Consider the following 23186-nt stretch of genomic DNA (forward strand, 5'->3'; position numbering starts at 1 on the left):
TCTTCCGAGCCTTTGTCTAATGTGTACGCAGCTTTTACATCCTGCAAAGTCCCAAGCAGTGACAACCCCCTTAAACTCAACACTTCTAGGAATTTCTCAGCAGCTTGTAAAAATGAGTCCTTGCAAATACAGAAGTTTCCCCACTGCCTGCTGTCACTGTTTCTGCAAGTTATAGACAGGCAGAAGCAGGAATCTCTTCCCATCTTTCGAGTTGACGTAAACAAAAATTACACACCCAACCTGCCTTCTCCCCATTAGGCGCTAAACTAAACCAGTCCAGTTTTCCACTGGCGTTGATAATGAGGTACTCCTGTTAAACTCAGTGTACCTGAGGCTCACGACACAACACAAGTGTACTCATGACTGAGTACATCGCAATTTATTATTCCAACAGCGCTGTACATGCACGCCTCCCATTATGGCCTCGGCCACTCCTCCCAGTGACAGCCGCCCGAGCAAATCCATGCCCAGACAGGGATCCTCGGCAATCCATGGCAGACACATTATCCACGAGCTGTTTTGCACAACAGCAGATGGAGGATGCCCTTCCTGGACACCTGCTTTTGCAGCTTCCTACTGCGGATGCTAGATGTGGTGAGGATCAGACCTCAGCATCGCTGCCTACGACTGATGAACCAAAGCTGGGGATTTTAACTGGGGAGGTGGGAGAGTGTGTGTAAGAAAGGGGAAGAGCTGCACAGAAACACCGAGAATAAAACTTTCTTAAAGGCAGTAGGATGGACGGAAGAATTAATCTGCAGTACAGAAAATAATGAGTGAAAGGGAATGTAGATGAGGTGGAAAATAGAACCAGATGTTTCAATTTGTGGCTGCACAGGAGCAGAAAATCCAGAAGAAACTGATATGGCAATTCCCCCCCCACCCCCTCCATGTTCTGACACTCAGCTTGTATTCTTAATTATCTTCTAATTCCAGGAGATGATCAATCAGGTTGCAGCTGAGATTTAAACTGGAACCAGGAAGGGACCTGATGGGAGGTTGGCTTCTATAGGAACTTGGTGAAATGAAGGGTCAGTGGAGAGCAGCAGGACAGAGAAGGCACCCAAAATACTGGTAGGATCTGAAAGGTGGCCAGGGCTGGCAGTCTGATAGCTGTGCGATAGAGACCATGAGATCTGGAGCACAGTGGATCAGATTTGTCACATATGGTCACATTCTGAGGGGGAAATGATCTGCTTTTGCAACCAAAAATTATTTCCCCACAGCAATTTCCAGAATCCAAACTGAAGTGTCTGACAGAAAGTTATGAACCCTGAAAAAAATAAATCTATTCCAGTGGGTCAGGCACAGGACTGCTGCACAGCCTCATATCTAGATGATATAAGCATCTGCCTGAGGTTAAACAACTGTATTTGCCCTTAGTTACTGTAAGGCATTTAAAAGTCAACATTATGGCCTGGTTTTCACGATGCCCTTTAACAAAACGTGGAGGTTTGTATTTGCAATTTTTCAGGAAAAAAACTCCAACAAACAAATAACAAAGACCCTGAACTCTGTTGTGGCTGTGATTAATGACTTGGTCCCTGGCTGCACCTGCAGATTAAAACACAGCATCCATCAGCAGTATGCCGTGGGGGTGCAAAGTCAGAGGCCAGTGCTTAAGGAAAAGATCAAACCCTCAAAACTTATTAAAGCAAAACAGCTGTAAGAGTTCCTTGCTCTCCCACTGAGAATGAAGTCTCGGTTGCTGGCAAGTGCTGATTTTGTTGTGCTTTGCTTAGGGCAGTGTGTTTTAGGACCAGTGCTTTTCCAGCTCCCCCATGGGCAGAACAGAGCTTCTTGCTGACTGACACCTTGTCTGGGTGAACCCACAGCGTGGCTATGTCCTATCAGTATAGCCACATTATGCAAAACAGCAACAGCCATGTAATCTCATGCTGTATTTAAACTCTTTTATATAATCCCTTGTGAGACCAATGAATGTCGTTCCCACATTCATCCCCCACTCTCTATCACAGAGGTGTTGCCTTTCTGCCTCTGCACATTTTTACTACCATTGAACACTTGCAGAAATTGTTCAGGATAAACTCTGATTAAATGTCCCATCCAACAAATTATTCCCATTAATGAAGCCCCCTCCAGACTGCCATTCTCTGACATTCATTCATGATCCCCATCGCTCGGTGCCATCACCCAGGCAGCCCTTGCTTCCCTCGGGTCAGCTGCCCTGGGTTTTTGCTGAGCAGATCATCTGTGGTACGCTCCTGCCATATTGTCTAACCCCAAACTACTCAGACTAGTTACTGAGCATTGACGTTAATCCCTGAACCGACGTTAATATTTAGACGTGCGGCAGAGCCAAGAGATGCATTAAAGAAGCGCACTTGCAGAGGCCTCCAAATGCCCCTCTCTTGCTGCCTGCCAAGTGATGCTCGTGGGCTGGCTGCCAGCAGAGCTGAGGACTGCCTGGCTGTGGTTTTTTCAAATTGTATAAAGGGCACTCTCATTCATTTGCAGACTGTGTAGGCTGGTCATAATGTCAAGAAACGTGTCTTAGTTCCTCTTTGATAGCTGTCTGCAAATTGGCATTCTGCATTCAGCCCTATGGGCTTCAGCACTCGCAGCAAATCCTCCATGGAAAGGCCCCAGGGAGCTTCGGATACAGGAACTCTGCCTTGTCCCCTCTCCCTTGGTTGCAAGCCTCTTTTTTCATGGTTACAGAGAGCGATTCTGGTTTTCTCCCCACGATTCACTTGCCTCGTTTATGCAGAGTGAGCTCTTTGGCAGAAGTTTCCCTCTGCTGTGTGTGGGTGAACCTGCACGTATGACACCCTAATTCCACTAACAAGTCCTGTCTTTCTGCAAGTAGTGACTGATGGCAACAAACAGTACAATCCACCAAATCCATGAGGGCATCATCCTACCTCCCACCTTCTGTGGGCTCTGCCTTCTCACTTCAAACACAGACATGAACCGATGCAGAAAAGACAAACAAAACAAAGCTAAACAAAATGTTTAAACTGATTTCTCTCTTTTAAGGATCTTTATGCATTAGACCTAGAACCATACCGCTACTCTGGAGTGAACCTGACCGGCTTCCGGATCCTCAATGTGGAGAACCCACACGTGTCCTCCATCATCGAGAAGTGGTCCATGGAGCGGCTGCAGTCAGCGCCCAAGGCAGAGCTGGGACTGCTCGATGGCGTGATGATGGTATGAGAAATTTAAACAAAGCACGGATGAAGTCTGGAAAGCAGACCAGAGCGGTAGGGAAGGCAGGAATCTTCGTTAAGGCCTAATATTACAGTTATTGGCTCTTGTACTAGTAAAAACTCATCCCAGGTATCTTTCCCAAGGTAGCTACTTGCATTCTTTAATAACCATCCCTCAAATGCAGCAAGTTCGGCTGGTGAATCCCCTGCAGCCCACTGCTCTGTTAACACCGTCCTTTTGCAGGCCCAACTGCCGACAGATTTGCCAATTTTGAGAGACTGTGCTTTTTCCCTCTCCTCCCCTCCCTTCTTGCCAGTAAAAAGCTGCCCCCAGGACCAGCAAAATTCAAAGCTTTCAGTTCCAGAAAGGGCTGAGCACGGGGGGGAAGCGCCCTGGCTATTTAGTGCCGGGAACAATAGAGGGAGTTGCAATCAGCTGGATACTGTACCCCTTGTTCAGGCACAGCAGGATTTCTCCGTGCTCACCTGATGTGCAGATGCAGCGAGTGCTCGCTGACCTGGAAAGGGATGGGCTAGGTGCACCCCAAACCCCGGAGTATGCAGCAAAGGGCATCCTCTCTCTTTGGTTGCCCTCCGTAAGTCCTGTTTCAGTTCACGGCAGGACGATCACCTTGCAAGTCCCTCTGTCCAGCCCTGGTAGCAGTGCTGGGGAGCAGAAACACTCCTGTCCTACCGGACGAACCAAGTAGCCAGGGCCTGTCCCACAGGGGCTTGCAGGGCTCCAGCTGCCATCATCTCCCCACGCAGTCCCCAAGAGCAGCCGAACGCCCAGCTCCCAAGGGCTGGGAGCACAGCACACGGCTCGACTGGGCCAGGCAATTCGCTGAGATTGATGCAGGGAGGAAGAGCCAAAGCTATGCTCAGAGATGGGCTTTGCTGCAGCTTTGATGACTCCTTTTAGGGTCTGATGGCAGCTCTGCTCCGCTGAATTACTGCTCGGAAGGTACAGCACCTGCTCGCCCATCTGTCTTCCCTGTGAGGCTGTCTCTGACCCCCGTAATTGCTGACTGGCTCCCTCCTTCCCTCTCCCTTTAGATCTGCCAGAACCAATCCCAGAAGTGGCAAAGCCTCCCAGAATTTCACCTTGAAATGGCTCCTTGTATCCCTCCTGTTCTTTTTTTTTCTTAGAGGAGAGCCCCACCATTCTCCTTTAGCCTTCTACTTTTCTGCAGCGTTGCCCACAATTGCAGCATCGTATTGCCTGCAACAGTGCTGGGTTCCCCCCGCTGCCGCTGGCTCCTCTCCCGTTCTCTGCCTGTTTGCTTCTTCAGAGCAGATCCTGCCTTTTATTTGTGTTTGTCTGGTGTCTATCCCAGTGGGGCCCTGATCTCAGCTGGGCATTACAGTATGTAATTCACCATGAAATTACTTGGAAATACTCTTTTACCCTCTCTCCCCCAGCCCCAAACTTAGAAAACCTGTCCCTGCTGCTGTAAATACAAGCCCATGGGATGCAGGTCGGGTGCCTGCTCTTCATGCTTGGGTGCTGCGGGAAGGGAAGGTCATGGGAATGGCTGCCAATGCTGGAGGATTTTCTCCATGGCCACATCCTGTTAGATATTTGCCCAGTTATTTGCTGTATTATTTTGTTTTATTGTGTTTTATTACGCTGCTGCTACACTCACATCTGTTTTGTAGCTTTGTAAAGCCAGCAAACAATGTAGGAGGACTTACCATATCGGAGTGAAAAATAAATCCAATTCTCTTGACCAGTGTTTGGAGGTGAGATGGGGCATCTCAAATTGAATCTAAAACCATCACATTCTATGGAAGAAAAAAAAAATGTTCTCCCTAGTTCAAATCACTGAAATGTGGGAAGATGTTACAAATCTGTGAGGTCCTGATTTCAGTGACAGTTTGGGTCATTTTGGAAAATTCCATGCCCATGGACAAGCCATTAAACTTCTCTGTTTCTTATTTCCCCATGTATAAAATAGTGTGGATAATATGTTCTTATATAGGTTTGGGTTTTTACATTAAGACAAAACAGAGTAAATAAGAAAATTCTGTTACTATCTGCTACATTTAGAAATAGCTAGCTTCCTTGTTTGACAATACAGTAGTAAACGCACTAGAAATAACCAGAATAGATGCACATAGACAAATGACATTTTCACCATCTCTGATTTTAAGACAGAACTATGATCTTTTTGTCTAAAGAACCACGTAACAGAAAAACACACTCGTCAGGCTCTGTTATGTCCAGAGCTACGTGTTTTGAGGATGTGTTTTGCATGAGAGGTCAGCCTAGAGGTTTATACAAGTCTTGTGTTAAAGCATATGCATTTACGGCAATCTCTTGCGATCCCAGTGAATCTCTTGAGGGCCCAGCTCTGCCCTCGGCGTGCTGTTTGCAGGGTTAGACACCCAGGAGGTGGGATGGTCAGCAGTGGACGGCGACAGAGAAACCCTTGCGTCCAACGGGTGTTGGGCAGGGGGTAAACTCAGAGGGGGTTCTTGCAGCTTCTCCTGCAGCACGTTACAGATCCCCTGCTGCTTTGCTGTCTGAATGCTCCCTTGCTCTGGAACCACTATCAACACAAATGCTGTTCCCCTTTACTTTAGACAGACGCTGCCCTGTTGTACGACGCGGTGCACGTGGTCTCTGTCTGCTACCAGCGCGCCCCTCAGATGACCGTGAACTCCCTGCAGTGCCATCGGCACAAAGCCTGGAGGTTTGGTGGCCGCTTCATGAATTTTATAAAAGAGGTAAAAGCATGATTTGCAACCATAATTGCTTCCCGCTAATGCAAAAATTCCCCAGCAGGAGCAGCGCAGCCGCTCAGCACGCAGGTACGGAGGCACGTGGCAAAGAGGCTTGGCAGGTATAGGGTTATAAAAAATCCCCCCACCTGGTCAGGTACATCTGGATGGAAGCACAGATATACACCAGGCTTCTGAGTGCACTCAGAAAGCAAAAATCCTGTCTTTGCCTTCAAAAATAACATCCGTGCAGCCACGCCAAAACATCCAAAACAAGCTGAAATCTCCTGTGCTGTCACTGAGACTTGCCCTGCCCTCCTCTTGCGTCAAGAGCAGCTGGACCACTCTCTCTGAGGCCATTTCTTAGCAGAGCAATAGCCATTTGCCTTTTACAGGAACATTTGCTTGGGGTCCACAAAGGGCATTCAGTGCAGCTAAATCCCAGTGGCAAAGCTGGCAGCGCTGTGCGTCTCTGCCCGTGTGCTGATGAACGGCTTTGGCAGAGCGGTGGATTTAGCAAGTAGGGAGCCAGAGGAGCGAGGAAGCAGATTCAGGCAGCTTCGTTCCCTCTCTGTTTTCAGTCGTTATGATTTCTCTCTGTTCAGCCCACATAATTGTTTGTTTGCATCTGGCTTAAGCATGCAAGCAGACTCAAACCACGGGTGTTTCTGAGCAGTGGGCTCACCAAGTGAGTGCAGCACAGGGAAGTTGCAGTGAGAGGTGGCCAGCCCTCCCAAAAGAGCCCCCGAGCACGCACCCCTGCACTCACACCCCGGGTTTTGCTCTGTCTGCAAAAAGGATGCAAAAAAATGAAGGCAGAGCTGCAGGGAGATACTGCAGACCCTACCAGATACGTCTTTGTGATAAAACCCCCTTATTTACCCTAAGGCCTTTTTAAACTTCTATGCCTGTGGCTCTTCACATGGCAAGTTATGAAACTGGCTGCAGTATAGGATACATGATTGAGCCACATTTAAAAGGCCGGGTATAAAATCCCCTTAAGCTTTTAAACAGAAGAGCAGAAGTACGTTGTTAATCATTACTATGATTTGTGCTTGCAGTATCACCTACAGACCCCAGCAGACCCTGAACACAGGCACATAAGCGCAGTGAGGGCATGCCCACCCCAGGTTGCTCCCTGAGCTGCACGGAGTGCACAGACATAGGGGAGGAGAAAAGAAGAATGATTCCCATTGCAGAGGGAGAATGAACTTTCTTCTTAATAGGCACTGAAGATGGTATCTCTCCTCTCTCTGCCTCTCTCTCTCTCTTCTTTTTCGTGTTTTGTTCCCTTCTGCAGAAAGCCACTCCAGCTGGCTGCCAAAAGAGAGTGTAAATAATTTGTTTGGTTGGCTCCTTTTGCAAATTACCCTGAGCCTCACACTCCAGCGCCTGCCTGTTGTTTCCCTTTCTGGCACTGTGTCAGCTCGTTGCAGGGATAAGCTTCCTCCCCATTGCAATCAGAACACACAGTGATCGCTCTCTCTAAACTCCTGTAAAGACAAAGCGGCGCACAGAGGAATGCCTCGCTGTAGAGACCCGCTCCCTCGGCTCCCCACAGATACCAGCACTGCTCGCTCTTTGTGCGTGCACTGGCCGTGGCCCCGACTGCACTGATCGCTGCAGACTTGTCACTCCTGGGGTGAAGCCCTGCTTGTTCATACTTGCCGAGGTGCAAAGGGGCTGGGACGGTGGCCCTGCCAGGCCTGGGGAGGCCACCGTCATCCCATGTGCTGTCAGGGCTCCCCGGGAAGCAGGGGGACAGGGCCAAGCGCAGGGGCAGGAGACGAGGGGACAGGCTCCTCTGCAGCCGCCGCCTGCCCTGAGGCCAGGACGGCAGTGCTTGGAGTTTGCCTGCAGAGACAGGGCTGACACCAGCAGGATCAGAGCCCATCGGGCACTGCGGCGATGCCGTGCACCCCCAAGCCCGGCCCTGGGAGCCATGCAGGGCCGTGCACCAGGAGGTGCAGGGCTCAGCACACAGCTGTGTTTGCTCCAGTTGGGTACGTTAAACACTCCGTGTTTTCCCAGGCTCCCGGGGGGCTCCGCAGGCTGCGCGTCCCACAGGCAAACCACCTGCACGCCAAAATGAGCAAACTGAGCACAGCCTTCTCCAAAACTCAAGGGTGGCAAGGCTGGGAGGAGGCTGTCATTACTCAGGAATTAACGAGGATGAGCCAGAGGAGCATATTTACTGAGAAATATGCCAGTCATTCCCCCCTGAGAATACAGCATGCCACCTTCATCACACTGGGATATTTCAAGCTCCCCCGCCCATAAAGGAAACACATTCATCAGCGAGGAGCGCGCACTGAACTGCTCAGGGGAAGGAGCCCAAGTCCCAGCTCTCCGATGCGATTGCAAAGCAGTAAACCATGTCAGCAGCCCAGCACTCTTATGGGAGCATCCTCCTCGGCACGGATGCTTATTGAACAGCCTAGCACTGTCCCTGGGCAGAGCAGGCATCATATACCACGCTGTCCCTTAGCACCTGCTCTGCTAACACAGCTAGCACCTGATATTTGGGGCGCTCTCACCTCCTAAATCAGAGAGATTAATTCTGGTGGTGCTGCAAAGTGTACAGTGGAAGAGAAATAGCGTCATAGCGTAATTTTGGTTGAAACTAATCTGGACATCTTTACCCCAAGCTCTGGCTCAGAGCAGGACTAGCTCCCAAGTCAGACCAGGCTGTGCAGGACCTCATCCAGTCAAGTGTTGAAAATCTCCAGGAACGGAGCTTCCCCAGCCTCTACGGGCACCTGCCCCATGCTTATACTGCCAAAAACCGAATCAACTACTGACAACAACACGCTCCCACCAGATTCCCATGCCTGTTTCAAAATGACAGATCCTGCTAGCATGGACAAGCTCTTGGCCTCTTCCGCCCCACTTTCCATCTGAAAGGAGGGAAGGAAGTGTCCAGGATGTTTTAGCTTCCACACACCTTGGAAGCATCAGCAGGTTCGTGCAAAAAAGCATTATTTATGAGCTTGACTGGAGTTGTCCCAAACTCAGGCTCCCTGCAACCCGGCATTTATCAGTACTACAAGGATAAACGCAGCACACAAGGATGCCATGATAAATGCAAGCAGTTTTCTACTGAGTCATCATGTCCTGCAACAGCTGGTGAACACAAAAGGTGTGAACAAAAATTGTAGCAAGGACGGCAAGAGAGTTAAGAAAATCTCCAGCTCCGTTTGCAGTCTTAACAGTGACAGAGGTGACTATTAATTAATCATGCTCTTTGGGGAGAAAGAGTCAGTATAAGGACTAATTAAAAGAACGTAGAGTGGAGGGCAAAAGAATTTTTATGATACCAAGTAACAGCCCTGCTACTTTTTCTCCCTTCCACAGGCCCAATGGGAAGGATTAACGGGACGGATTGTCTTTAATAAAACTAGTGGTTTACGGACAGATTTTGATTTGGATATCATCAGCCTCAAAGAAGATGGTCTCGAAAAGGTAGGCCGGGTTTGTCTTATCTGCATATGGCTTAGTCTAACTCTGATACTCAGGCAACAGAGAAAATGGTTGGTAGCTGTACTGTTTCCGTGTTTTCTGTTTTTATATGAAAGGATATTTACTTTGTGAGATTTCTCAGATCCTTTTCCATGCCTCATCCATGACTCACTAGCCCTGAAGCCACGTGCGTGGGATTACAGTTACTAGCTGCAGAAGTGCTTATGGCACTTTCCTGGGATAGTGGAAGCAGAAGAAACTTTCTGAGCAGCCATTAACCTCTCCTTGCCCAGGCCAAAGGTGGAAGGAATAAAGCCTGTCCCACCCCCCCATCTTGCTGGGCTTGCTTACAAAACGTTGATTTTTCCCTGAGGAGGCAACAGCTCTTGAAAGCATCATCTCAGTGTGATTTCCCACAATGAAAATTGCCTAAGGTTTGGAAATGGCACCAGCTTATTACAACCTAGATTTTGCAGGAGGATGTAGCGTGTATTTTTGTTTCTTTCTTCTCTGTGTTATCTAAGGGACAATAAGAAAAAAAAACAAAGTCTGTTTGTGCCTGGCTGGCTGGTGGGGTCTCGTTTGGTGGCCGTGCCCAGCCACCCAGAGGAGACACGGCACAAAGGCTGCAGCCTCAGATCCTCCTAATTAGTCCAAATCTCCTCTGGACACAGAAATATGATGCTGATGTGCAAATCTGATTCTCAGGTGTTCATGGGGATTTAATTTCCTTTTCTTCCATTACCTTTCAAAAAAAAAAAAAAAAGGCAACATGCAAAGCCTTACAGCTCCTAGAACACAGGTTTCAGGGTTTCAAGGTGAGATCAGTTCATTTAAGACAAAAGAGAGCAGCGAGTGGCCTGAAGTGAAGAAGGCACTGCACAGCAGACAGCTGATACCAGCAGCAAGCAATGCCTAGGGGCTGTGCTCTAATAGTGGCATGCGAGGCCGACGAGGGCTCCTGGAGCCTGACCCCTTTTGTGAGTAATTCCGAGTCCCCGTTCTGCTAAAGGTGTCTTGCAGATTTACAAGACAAAGTTGGCGACTGGGCAGCAAATCCCTTTCTAGAGCAGAGTCTGTTTTTCGACACGCACAAGGTGCCTACTGGCAGCTAGGGATGAGTGCTGAGTCCTGTAACCTTTGGGCATGGAGACAGGTTATGCTACCGCGGGAAATGCCAGCCGGGAGCAGAGGGAGGGAGTTTTCAATTAACCATGCAGCAAGCGGCCCAACATGCACAGATGACTTTTCCAGTTAAGGCTGGGGAATTAATCAAACAGTGCAGGTAGGCAGCCCCCGGAGGCGGGAGGCAGCAGTTTGATCAACCCCCCGTTTCAAGGGGACAGAACCTGCGCGGTGAAGCTCCCTGGGACCAAACAGCTTGACTTCCCCATCCCCCTTTTTTACAGTTTGTTTTTTCTTCGCTTTGAAATAAATTCTTGCCACACTTTCACACCACAGCAGTAGTTCTTTGCTTCACGTAAAAAATCTCAAGGTCACCACAGCACTCTCCTAGTGGGTATTTTTTGGTGTCAAATACAGAATAAAGAAAACATTTCAAATAAACCCAATGACCTTCAGTCTCAGCTGCGATCAGCTGAGCCTGTGCAGGAAGGAGGCAGGAGAGGAGCAGGGGAAGACGCTACCCTCTCACAAGAACTGAGCAGGAGATGATCTTTGTAGCCTGACTTCTTTTTTTACAAAATATTTTGTTTATAGAGTCTAAACCAAAAAAACCAACACATCTTTTTGGAGTACAGTGGCACCGACGGACTGCTGGAGAGCTGTGTTGGTAGAATAATAGAAAAATGTGCAAGTATTTGAATACCATGAGAATCTAAATGTTTCAGTACAACCACAATATCTATCTGTCAAACTAATACTCCTCAGGTGTACTGGAGAATAGCTGGCACCAGCTGTATTTATTACTATTGTGTGTCACATAAAGCCCATAGGAAGCCGCCAAACCTTGATGCATACTCTGTACAGCCGTTCAACTTCTGTCTCCAACAATTCAGAGATTTCACAGTTCCCACTATTATTTTTGTCGAAAGCTTCTTGTCAACTCTAGAGGGGTTTTAAAGTATTGATGTCCAATCTCTGTTGAAGCTAGCTTTCTGTCAATAGTTAATCTGAAATAACAAAACGCCAAACTACAAACAAATCCCATACGGATTGTGCATTATGTATAATAGCTTATGTTTGTTGAGCTTTAGGATTGAACTCCTGATCCTTATACCTCCTGGATGTTCCAGGGATTACAGAAGTATTAACTAAACCTAATTACATGTAGTTTGACTATCTGACTTGCACAGTTCTCTCAATGCACTTTTTTCCTTTTTCTTTCCCTTTTAAATATTTTAAACTGATTAATTCAGTCTTAAGTGCCATGTATTTAATTTTCTTAAAGAAAACTTAGCAAGGCATAGCTAACCGAGTCTGCAGCGCTGCTAGCAGGGGCCTCTTAGACTTGCTTCTCTTTTCCCATGCACAGTAATAATCTTTTGACATTGTAGCTGTTGTGTGATCGAAGGGAGATATGGGGGATTGGTTAGGTTTTACCTGAAATATTTAAGAGCCTTTCACAAAGTTCATGGAAACTCTTCCAGAATTTATGATATTTTTTTGCCAGGCAGCATTGCTCATTACAAAGTCTCTTTTTGGGGATGCAGTAAAACCAGGTTCTCTCTTTGGACTGCTGAAGAGGTTGAAGAATCTTAAAAATAGCAATAAATAAAATATCGGAAGTTCCTGGTTCCCCAGTGGGTTTGAGCTCTCTGCCTTTGGTGAGTCCCATCTCACAGTTTGACCCTACAGACGGATCGTTCTGTTCCCACTTCCATGAGGGGTTTTGTTTTTTCTCACTGTCAGGCTGGCTATATGGCCACCCTGCTCTGTTTCTTGGCAGCAATCCCATATTCCTCCAGCTTTCCTGACATTTTATCTCACCATCACAGTCCTTTAGTCAGTCCTGCCTTCAAAGTTTGTTCTAAAGCCTCCCCTGCACTGCGGAGATCAGGTTAACAGGCTTAGAGTTGCGCACATGACTTCTCTTAAATAGAGACATGTTTTGCTATTTCTGGGTCAATAGACTTCTTCGAAGTCTAATAATTTATTAGAATTGACAGCCTAAGAAAAACAGAGCATCTCAAATTGATGAGGAACGTAGCTGCGTGTGCCTGTGCTCGTGCCCGAGCAAGTCTGCTGCCATTCCCTCCTTCAGGTTTGCTACCAGGACCAAGACGTCCCATTGCAGTGGACTTCCCTGAAGGGGTGACCAGGGCCCGTCCAAGGGGACCTGTTAGAAACGTCTGTCTAGTTTGCCACAGCGCAGAAAGGAATGGTCCCTGCCACGGATTTGCAGAGCTGGTCAAGTCGTTTTTAATTTTCCCTACCAAAGCAAATTAGTGGGGAAATAAAAAAGAACGAAAATGGCCTCATATTTGTACTTGTTTTCTTTTGTTCTGCTTTATCCTTGTCCAGAGTTGACTCTTCAGCATGGTTTGATTGTTTGCTATACTCAGCACCTTTGCAAATTGTTCATTCAGCCCCTAAATTCCAGTCATCGTGGTCTTTTATGCACCTGCATCAGAGGACAGCATAAGCGTTTCTTATTATACATGCGCAGCTGGAGTGACCTGGAACTGAAGGGTTAATGCAAATCTTCTATTTAGGTGATACAAGATAGTAATTTCAGCTTTCCTTCTGTTTACTGTGGGTGAAACAAGCAAGCTCCTTTTTCCAGGCCAGTAAGATGCTGAGAGCAAGTGAGGAACGTAAGCCTCATGCATTCGTTTGCTTCCTTTGTTTCAGGTTGGAGCGTGGAGCCCTTCTGATGGCTTGAACATCACAGAAATTTCCAAAGGACGAGGGCCTAATGTCACAGACTCGCTGAGCAACAGATCTCTAATTGTCACCACGGTCCTGGTAGGAGATTGCAAGCCTGTCTTCTTCCTCCACCCACAAATCTCAGGGATATCTGATATCTCTGAAAATTCACAGCATCCCAGTACAGATCTGCTAGTCCCTCTGGAAAGCCAAGCAAGGGCACAGAGAGCCCCCGTGTGCGGGCTGGGCTCAGCAGGGCACCGCGATGCCCATGCGCCTGCACCGAGGCGACCTGCAGCATCCTCCGATGCCACCGCTCCCAAGCAGGCTGCCAGCCAACACGTGGTGGACGGTGAGGCTGGCACAGGCTAGCTGGGACCGCGCGTGTTCCCCGTGCCCAGGAGGCTGCTGCTCGTCCTGGCTGAGCTCCTCTGCTTCAGCTGCCCAGCCAGGTCCCCTGTCCCCCCTTGCTCTCTGCATGCTGGAGGGCATGGGAGGTTTGTGCGTGCTGAGCTCCAGGAAAGCTCCAAGTCGCCCATTTACCACCAGCGCCTGGGCAGGCAGCGGCAGGCACTGTCAGATGGCCAGCACTGCCTGCCTTAGATAGGAGTGTTCTTGTTACAGAAGAAAATACTAAGAACAACCAGAGACCCTGACTTAGCTATGACAATCGTGTTTCTTTCCTCCTCTTAAGTACATATTTGATAAACTAGCTAAGAGTAATGCCGTTATCCAGCAAACCACGCTTGCTTAACAGGTCTCCTCCGCTTCCAACTGTCGTGCTGCATTTTGTTCTCACATTCGCTATTGGATTTGATGGCAGGCATCAGATCAGAATGAATTTTTATTTACTATCTAATGAATTATGACTAGTGGCATTGGTTTCTATATGTCTGTATCACACAGTGCAGGCTCATGGCATGTCACCAGGAAGCAACAAAAAATATCAGCCCTTTGACAGCCTACCCACAATTGGGCCTGAATTATGGTTTTGCCTATAGAAATTTTCTAGCCCTTTTATGTTCCATATTTTCAGGGAGCATAAAGGTACAGATGGTAAAGAGCCAGCTGGGGATGCATTCCCCAGTCCGGAGCAGTGTGACCACTTGTGATGTCCTTGCCTTCCCAAAATGACGTGACCTGACAGAGTAGGGTTTTGTATTATAGAAGGAATGGGACCAAGAAAGTGTCCAGAGGAGAAAAGAAAAATTAAACACTTGGTCCAGGGCAGAAGAAGGGCTGGAACTAAAGGTATTGTATCACTCCACAAGAGGTTAGCAGAATAGAAGCAGGCAGAATGTGAGCCAAAGACAGACACTGCTGCAGCTTTCCTTGCAAATTAGCCACCCCTTCTAAGGAACTTCCCACTCATCACACAATTGGAACACAAATGTTCCAATGAAACATTTTCATTAAACTCCCTCTCTCAAAGATTCAGGTACAGGCTTAGCTCATTGACTATGTGCAATAACACACTGATTTCATGTCTCAATATACAGGGGAGACTGGAAAAGTTCCTTCCCTTCCCAATCCAAAAGTTTTCTACCATGCCAGTCCTGTGAAACCATGATGGGTCACGCTTATAGGGGAGTCTGCACGGGGTGGTGTTCCTGTGCCATGCGCATTAGCAGAATCGGCAGAGCAATGGTTCCCCACTGTGTACGGTTATTGAAATGATTCATCACATCAGGAGAAAGGATTTGCCACATCAGGAGTTACTGCAGAAGGAGTAGAGAAATGACAGTGCAAAAGACACTTTAACAATTCAACATGCATCAGATTGTAAGACTGCTTCTGTTGAGACCTTTGCAGCAGTGTGCGTGCACTCAGGCATGATACACACACTTGTTTTTTTTCTTTTGCGTTTAAGCATTCTTGGTGTGTTCAGAAAACAGAAATTTAGGTAGTGTTTTTCTAACAGGCCAAATAGAGAGACCTGCCGTGCCAAGTTTAGTTCATTTTAGCAAGGTAACCTAAAGTGCTGCCAGTACCTGTACATGGGAGACGCAAATTTTTAGGGCAACATGAATAACACATCACATCAAATCACTCCCAGGTGGAGGCTCAGGATCAGCTCTAAGGGAATTGTTCAACCCATACCGCAGCTGGATAAAACTCACCAGAAGTTATATAATGACTCCTCTTGCCCCCCACTCTCTTTAATTAGAACTGTGTGCAGCACCTTAGGGAAAACTCCTGGGGTGGGAGGGCTGGTAGCACTGGGGAAAAGGCTGGAGGGACGGCAGCAGAGCTGCCTGCGCTGAGAGCTGGAGGAGCACCTGACTGCGGGGTGAAGCCGAGGGACAGCAGATAAGTTCAGGACTAGAATATCGGTGAAAGCTGTATGAACAGGGCTGAGGGAAACCAGAAAACGTGCATCTTATCAGGGGTAAGACACACGGCCAGAGTTGTGGAAATGTCTGGGTCTAGGGTGCGATAATCACTGTACCTCAAAGGCCACGGCATAATGCAAAATGATGGAGCCAGGAGGAGACCTGTCAGCCATCTCCCTTTGGCATGCTTTTTTCAGGCAGCATTTTCATCTCATACTCCATGAGCATGTACAAATTACATAATGTACAAGAGTGATACCAGTTCCTATTAATTGTGCCGTTCCTTGGGCCTGCACACATGCCATGGGGTACCTACCTCGAAACCACAGCTGTCCTGCAATTCCCTTGCCTACAGGGGGAGGAAATATGCTTAGTCCCGAGTTCTGCAATAATTGCATTTTCATATACTGGATTCTAAAAAATACAACCCTAAATTTTATTTGCATTTGCAACACCCCTTTATACTTTTGCACTGGTGTAAATGATTGTAGAAAAGCCATAGGAGGAACCCTTAAAAGGAAAAGCATCAAAGGTTGTTTTTTCCCCTTTTGCTCATATTGCAGTGACTTGTTGGAAGAGAAATATTACCCCAGCAGCCAGCACCACTCTCCCCAAGCAATATGGGAACTGTGAAGTTATGAAATTGAGGGCACCTTCACCGAGAAATCGATTAGCAAACCGAGAGAGCTTGTGAATTGGATGTCTGGCCATTTTCAGTAATAAATTGTGAAATAGTCCGTGAATAAGTGGTTCACAGAGTTCAGAATTACCCCCTAGGAAATGTTTGAGACCTGGAGATACATTACTGAAGCGAGTAGCGTCCTAATGTTTAGTGCTTTGTCTGTTAAATATGTATGTAATCCCTACAGCGCTTCCCAAAATTAATAGTGCTTTATGGCTGCTCTGGAGCCGGTGTATTTAAATCAAGATCCATAGATTCAGCTGATTCACAAACAAAGCGCTAATTCCAGAGAAGAAAGCTGAGGAGGACGCCCAGGAGAGCAGGATTTAACCAAGCTGCGTGTGCCAAGCTAAACTCTATAGGCGTGATGTTTTCAGGTTTGCTTTATAATTCGAGCTTCACATGCTCTCTCGTCCCCTCCCTACCCTGCTTTGAGGCCAAGGAGGCACCTCCTGTCCACCCCCCCCGGGGGTGGCACAGGTCTCCCACAGCAGAGGTGGGGGCTGACAGGTCATACTGGGAGACAAGAGCCACCAACCTCCAGGCTGGCACAGCCCAGCTCTGGGTCCCAAAGCCCCTCCTTCAGCATACCCACCCAAGGCAGGGCACCTGCCCTCCACCAAACGGGGCACCTCAGTGATACTCTCTCTAATCGGGACTCCAGACCTTCCCTCCCATGACTTGAAGCCCCCCTGTCCCCATGCAACACCGCAGGGACTCTGGCAACACAGCTCGCTCGCCAGAGCAAAACATGAGCCCTCCCCTCCCCGGCCACCCCATGGGCAAGGACGGTAGCCTCACGGATACCTTCAATTCAAGCCAGGTATTAGCTGCTGTTGATATCTCATCCTCCCCTTGCCTTCTAGCTTTGCCTGCTGCCTACCATCTTTTGCCATTTCCATCTGTCCTCTGCATGTTTTCTCCCTCGGGCTCCCCAGCGTCCCTCGTCCTCAGTGACTGCCCAAGCCTGATATTCACCAAAGGGCCATGCAGTTTGTTGTGTGTTTGCTAACTTCACCTGCCAGCCCCTGCTAAAGAGACAGGGATCCATAGGGCAAAGCCTTCTGTAAAGCACTTTATTAGTTATTTTTCACTTGTGCTGGTGCTTAGTACTGCTGTGACTAAAGACACCCCCAACCTTCCCACGGCAGGCATAAGTGGAGCAGACGGCAGAAACTCTCTCTGGGCAGCAGTAGGGCCCCGTATCCCATCAGCTAGTGCCAGCCAAGAGGAAAGCAAGCTGAACTGGGGAACGTTTTGGGCTGGCCACCAGCCACGCACGGCTCCCTCACCCTGTATTTAACCCACCAGCCTCTTGCTCGCTGCAGCAAACAACAGGTACTGCAGTGCAGTTCAGCCGCATTTCTGCTGTGTGGGACTTGGTGCTGAATTTGTCCCCCACCCTTTTATCGTTTCTCAACACTCTTCATTTTCAGGGCATGAAATGGTTATTTTTCTCCCTGAAATCCTACCAAATGGAAAGCAGTTGGCTGCTCAGAAGAGACAAAATTAAATTTTGTGGGGTAAACAAGGTTGCTAATTAGCTGATGTGCTGTGCAAAATTAATTTATTCCCAACATGTCACGGTGCCAACCCTGCTCCAAGAGCCTGCGCCTCATGGCTCAGATTGACCCGCAGGAGCAGCCCTGCCTCCGGTAGGAGCTGGGACCACAGCTGACCCTTAATGGGGACTTTTTGCCTTCCCGTGTGCAGGAAGAGCCCTTTGTCATGTTCCGTAAGTCCGACACAGCCCTGTTCGGGAACGACCGCTTTGAGGGTTACTGCATCGACCTCCTGAAGGAGCTGGCCATCATCCTGGGCTTCACCTACGAGATCCGGCTGGTGGAGGATGGGAAATACGGGGCGCAGGATGAGAAGGGGCAGTGGAACGGCATGATCAAGGAGCTCATCGACCACGTGAGTCAGGCCCATCTGCGGCGCAGGCAGCCGGCGGCTGCCGAGGGGTGGCTGTGCCCAGGCTGTCCCTGAGGCTTTCTGCCTGGGGTGGGATGGGTGCCCGCTGCTTGCTGGCTTGGGGTACCCGCAGTGAGCTCCTAAATCCGCCTGGGCTCTGCCTGTGTTGCACGTTTTGTCAGAAGAGTATCTCTTTGTCTGACTCTTGCAAATATTCATTTGGAGTTTCTGAAAATGGACATTCTCACAGTACAGAAATTGGCTCCTTTGCTTCAGCTGCACACCACCCCCACCCCCACCCAGCTGTGCTGCTGCCCTGCAGTGGGATGCAGGCTGGGCACGCAAAGGGGAAGCAAGAGGCTTCTCCAAGGCCCGGCTGCACACTGGCTCTCCTGAGCCAGCAGCACGGCCGCCTAGGCAGGAGCAGTGCATGCCTGCTCTCATCCCCTGAGGACGCTGCTGCTCTGGCCCCGACAAACATGGGCCAGGGCACAACACCAGGGTGGCTCAGGGACCCCAGACATGTCCCAGACACAGCTCAGCTGAATCCAGATGACATATCCAGACTGCAAGAGCAGGTGTGCAGGGGACAGTTAATACTAAACGCAGCTTATTTTCCAAAATCTGCTGGGACACGGAGCTCACCCTGCAGCACAGCAGCTGTGCTTTTCCTGCTGCGGCCACTTCTAAAAGCCCATTAAACACTAGTGAAACTGTTGTGGCAGCTTTACTCTCGCACTCACCAAAAAGTCACCTAGTCTGAAACCTCAACTCGCGGCCAGAGGTTGCTCAGTTTCCTAATTAGGTATTTTGCCTCCAGCACATCCTGTGATCCCAGAAGCCCAGTTAGGGAGGTGAGGAAAGCTGGTGTTTTTATGAATCTCCTATTCCCAGAAAAGGTCTCTGGAAGAAAAGATCAGGACAAAATTAATCTATGATCTCCGCAGCACAGGCAGCAGTATAAGCTGTCCTAGAGCTATAACACAGCTCTCTTCTCCTGAATATCCTGCTCAAGTGGTGCAGCCCTTGGACCACCTCTCATATTCCTGGCTACATTTTGAAAACATTGCCTAAGCAGAAAAGAGACAAAAATTATCCCGTGTACGTAGCAGCTGTGATGCTCTAACAGTTCATGTTACAATACAAGAAGGTATTTGCTGGGTGAGTCACTTCAGTAAATGAAAATTATCCTGTGTACGTAGCAGCTGTGATGCTCTAACGGTTCATGTGAGAAGAAGGTATTTGCTGGGTGAGTCACTTCAGTAAATGAGCTTCGCTGTGAACAGATAACAGCATTGTCTGGCGGTGAGACTGTGGAGCTGGGGCTCAGGGATCTAGGTTGTGTTTCCGGATTTGGCTTGTCTGCCCTAAATGACATTGGACAAGTTGCTTCTGTGCGATACTTCCTCCATCTGTAAAATGCAGATGATAATGATTACATCCCTTATAGGGACAAAGTGATGCTTAATCAGTTTGCGAAGAGCGCTGTAGTCCTTAGATGGCTCACCCTGGAGAGGCGGGAAGTGCGGCAAGGGCATACAAGGACAGCCCTTGGGGGAGCAGGACGCTGTGTCTCACAGGGGAATATGCCACAGGCTGTGCAAACCTGCCTTTGTATTTTTGCTTCCAGAAAACTTCATACAGCTCAAAATACAGATTTCATAGTCTCTTACGCAACAGCCTTGCTAAGTTAGACAAGTGACACTCAGTATCCAAGCAGAAGAGACTGGTGCTTTGTCACTCTGAGTGATGTGTGTGACACAGATACAAAGAGATGCAGAGCACAGGCTGCGAACCTCGGCAGCGTGCTGCGGGGCACAGCCTCCTGCGGTCTCACACCCGCTGCCGGGAGCAGAGTCTGTGGCTCTCACCGCAGAGCATCTGTAGTGCAGGGCTCTGAAGAAGTAAATCGCTCCAAAGCAGGAAAGAAGATACAGGGAATAGAAGCCAGACAGTCTTTTAGTCCAAACCACACCACTTCCAATGTCCTGCAAGATGTTACAGGGCTCTCAAGAGGCTTTCAGCCATTCCCAAAACTGTGGTCAGCTAAAAGAGACATACCAAGAAGAAGGTATGCGGAGCAATCTCATTAAGTAACATGAAATTCATGGTCAACCTGCATTAAAGTATTTCTTGGCTAACTATTTAAAAAGCAAATTAACATACAGCAACAGGAAAGGACCAAATCCCCTCTTCTTTCAAGTTTTACTGTAGCATCAAGTTTGAACTCTGCTTCCTAACAGGTGTGGTTGGGTGCACGCCTTGGAGTGATTTATAACTATTGCCCAAACCCCATATGAAGCCATTATTTTCTTTGTCTGCATGTCATTACTTTTTATAGCACTGTTTATGTAAACCATTAAAAAGTGAAACTGCAACCAGATGGGGTCCTTCCTCAGCAGCAAAGCATCTTCAAATTGTGTGGGGAAAGGAACAACCGATTGGCACGTTGCAATGGAAAAGTTCAAACTTATTTCACACCTAGTAGGAAAAGTGTTGGAGATAGCATTCAAACAAAGTTGTAGTGATGAGCTGCCCACACTGTGAGTTTGATATCTGGGCTGGCTTTCCTCCATATTCAGTGTCTCCTTCTCATAAAAGAATTGGGATCATTGAGGTGGAAGCATAAAGCAGGTAGGATTTTGTGAGGTCCAAACACCCAGGCCAGGATTAACTCTATGCAGAAAGTCTGTGCATTGCTGAAGACCCACTTAACTCACGTGCATCTGATACTGAGCCCCCCAGGACTGCTGTGATGCACCAGCTCTGGTGGGCTGAGCTGATGTGCAGGCTTGGTTGAATGTCCTGTGCATAGGAGAGGGTGCTTCTGAGGTGAAATAAGAGGCTAAAATGGTGATTGTTACCACTTGGAAGGGCTGAGAGCCGTGGGAGCAGCAGATGCTGTGTACCAGGAATAGCCTGATCCAAGGCTGAAATTCAGTGAAAAGGAGATGGGCAAAGCAAGGGGCAGCCCATCACTCAGGATGGCGTTCTGCTGGGCTGGGAAATACCGCCAAAGAGGAGCTGGGTGTAGGTGGCAGGCAGGGTAGCCCAGGTAGGTATATAATTATAGTGCTTCAGGGATGATTGTGTCTACCACACAAAGGTGTACATCACAGAGCACGTGACGGAGGACGGGCTGTTTATGCACAGACCTCTCGTGGTTTGTTTTGGAGTCTCGCATCGTCCTCCTTCCCCTGTCCTCTCTAATCCAGACATGCCTGGCCACAGGCAGTAATGCCTTAGGCTATGATCCTTTGTAAAATTGCTTTGTTTCTAGTTTGGCCTTAAGCTTAATCAGGAAGAGCAACAGCAGTCAGAGCAGCTCACAGCATGACCCTGTCTTCCAGGTCCCCAGCAGCAGATCTGGAGAAGACAGCCTCGTGCGGTTAGATGCAAAAAGCCCTGCCCTGCTGCTTTTCATCTGCTTTTTCATCACAAAAAAGTCCCTATTCTGGGGGAGTTCAGTCCATCGCCTGGAGAACTAGACTCTTTCCTCACTGCAGCTGGTTGCTTACTGTCACTCTCCCTGGCTGCTCCTGCAGAGGAGCCTCAATCAGATGGGCCATGAAAGCTGAACTCGCTCACAACACTGGCATTTGGGGAGGTTTGGGGCACCCAGGTGACACAGAGAAGCTCCTGTGCCCTGCATCCCTAATATATGGGGAACCTGGCAACTGTCAAATCTCCTCCTTTCATCAGTAGTGAACTGTTATTGATGTTTATTCACAGAAATTATTATTGATACAAGCAAAACTACACTGTGCATTGTGGCACATCCATTCTGATTTATTAATTCTCGTTGTCTGGCAAAACAACGCCTGCAAATCTTCCCTATTGTTTGTGGGCAGAATCACATAGAATCAGCAAAATGAGTTGTTCTGGACATTTTGCACAGACTTGTTCACAAATAAAACTTGCTTCTGCTAAGACAGTGCATATCAAATTTCTATTCAACCTGAAACTTCATGTGGGAATAAAAAAGGTATGAAAAATAATAGGGTTTCTAATGGAAATCCCTGCCAATGTTAACTATAGAGAAGATGTAATATCTATCCTTAGGGATGATTTATGACAGTTGACTTAACACTTTCACAATAAATGGGCATTTATTGACAGTAAATTCTGGCAGAAATACATACTGCACCACATTGCCACATTCCCATTAATGTTCCTGCACTGGTGGATGTTTATTTCAAGTGCCGTGAGCTGGGGATTCATTTGGAAGCCACTGGCCCAGGAATAGGAAAAAAAAAAATTTCGTTGGATGAAGTGTCGTCCATCTCTTGTTTATACACTGCATGAACTCAGCGTTAGGGAGGAGACAGAAATAAGCCAGAACAGCTGGCTGCATTTTCTCCCTTTGTGCCCAGCATTGTTAATTGGGGGGATTCATATTTATCATATTCAGTGATCCAGGTAATGGAAGCATACTGAAGTGTATGTTGGGAGCCCTGAGTTCTCTGCTTGCTTCTGCAGGTCTCTCTGGACCTGCTTTTCCCTCCCCTGGCTTGCTCACCTGCCAGTAATTCATAGGATAGAGCTTGTCTCTAAAAATACAGCTGTTCTCACCGGGATCCTACAGCCTTTGACATCTCTTAGGTACAATTAATGGTAGTTCTGTCTCTGGGGAACTTCCCTAAAGAAAAGATTACAAGAGGCCCAACAGGACTTCATGGTCCTCATTCCTCCTCTTCAGCTTACAGCTAGGTTTTCCCTGCTGACATCTGTTCTTAATTCACCACTGATATTAAAGAAATTCATTGACAAAAATTATGTCTAAATTAGGACTGAAATTGTAAGAGCAGCCATTAAGAGCTGGAGTCATACAATTAACGCTGACTCCCCTGTGCACGGGTGCATGCGGTGGCAGGCCAAGGTGCATCTGGGATGCTGCCAGGCACGACCTTGCTCTCCCTCGAGCATCACTTCTCACGCTGAGTGCTTTCCTATCCCTGGCCAGCAAGAGGGGAGGGCTGTGGGCACAGGGCGTTCAGCAGAGCGCTTGGTCGCCTGCTAAAGTGGAAGCCCCTCTTATCTCCGAGCCACGGGCTGCAAGACAGGCCGGCTGCC

General features: G+C 48.2%; 1 protein-coding gene across 1 annotated transcript in view; it reads left to right on the forward strand.

Annotated features, from left to right (window-relative positions):
* The window catches only part of GRIK3 (glutamate receptor, ionotropic, kainate 3), a 56597-nt gene that overhangs the window by 11237 nt on the left and 22174 nt on the right, over nucleotides 1-23186 (forward strand). Inside the window, exons 6-10 of the mRNA XM_009328238.1 lie at nucleotides 3001-3174; nucleotides 5760-5903; nucleotides 9252-9359; nucleotides 13170-13283; nucleotides 17913-18116. Of these exons, the coding sequence (XP_009326513.1) occupies nucleotides 3001-3174; nucleotides 5760-5903; nucleotides 9252-9359; nucleotides 13170-13283; nucleotides 17913-18116 (744 nt within the window). The remainder of the gene's footprint in view (nucleotides 1-3000; nucleotides 3175-5759; nucleotides 5904-9251; nucleotides 9360-13169; nucleotides 13284-17912; nucleotides 18117-23186) is intronic.

Source organism: Pygoscelis adeliae, unplaced genomic scaffold (assembly GCF_000699105.1).
Source record: "Pygoscelis adeliae isolate BGI_AS28 unplaced genomic scaffold, ASM69910v1 Scaffold387, whole genome shotgun sequence".
Taxonomy (NCBI): Eukaryota; Metazoa; Chordata; class Aves; order Sphenisciformes; family Spheniscidae; genus Pygoscelis; species Pygoscelis adeliae.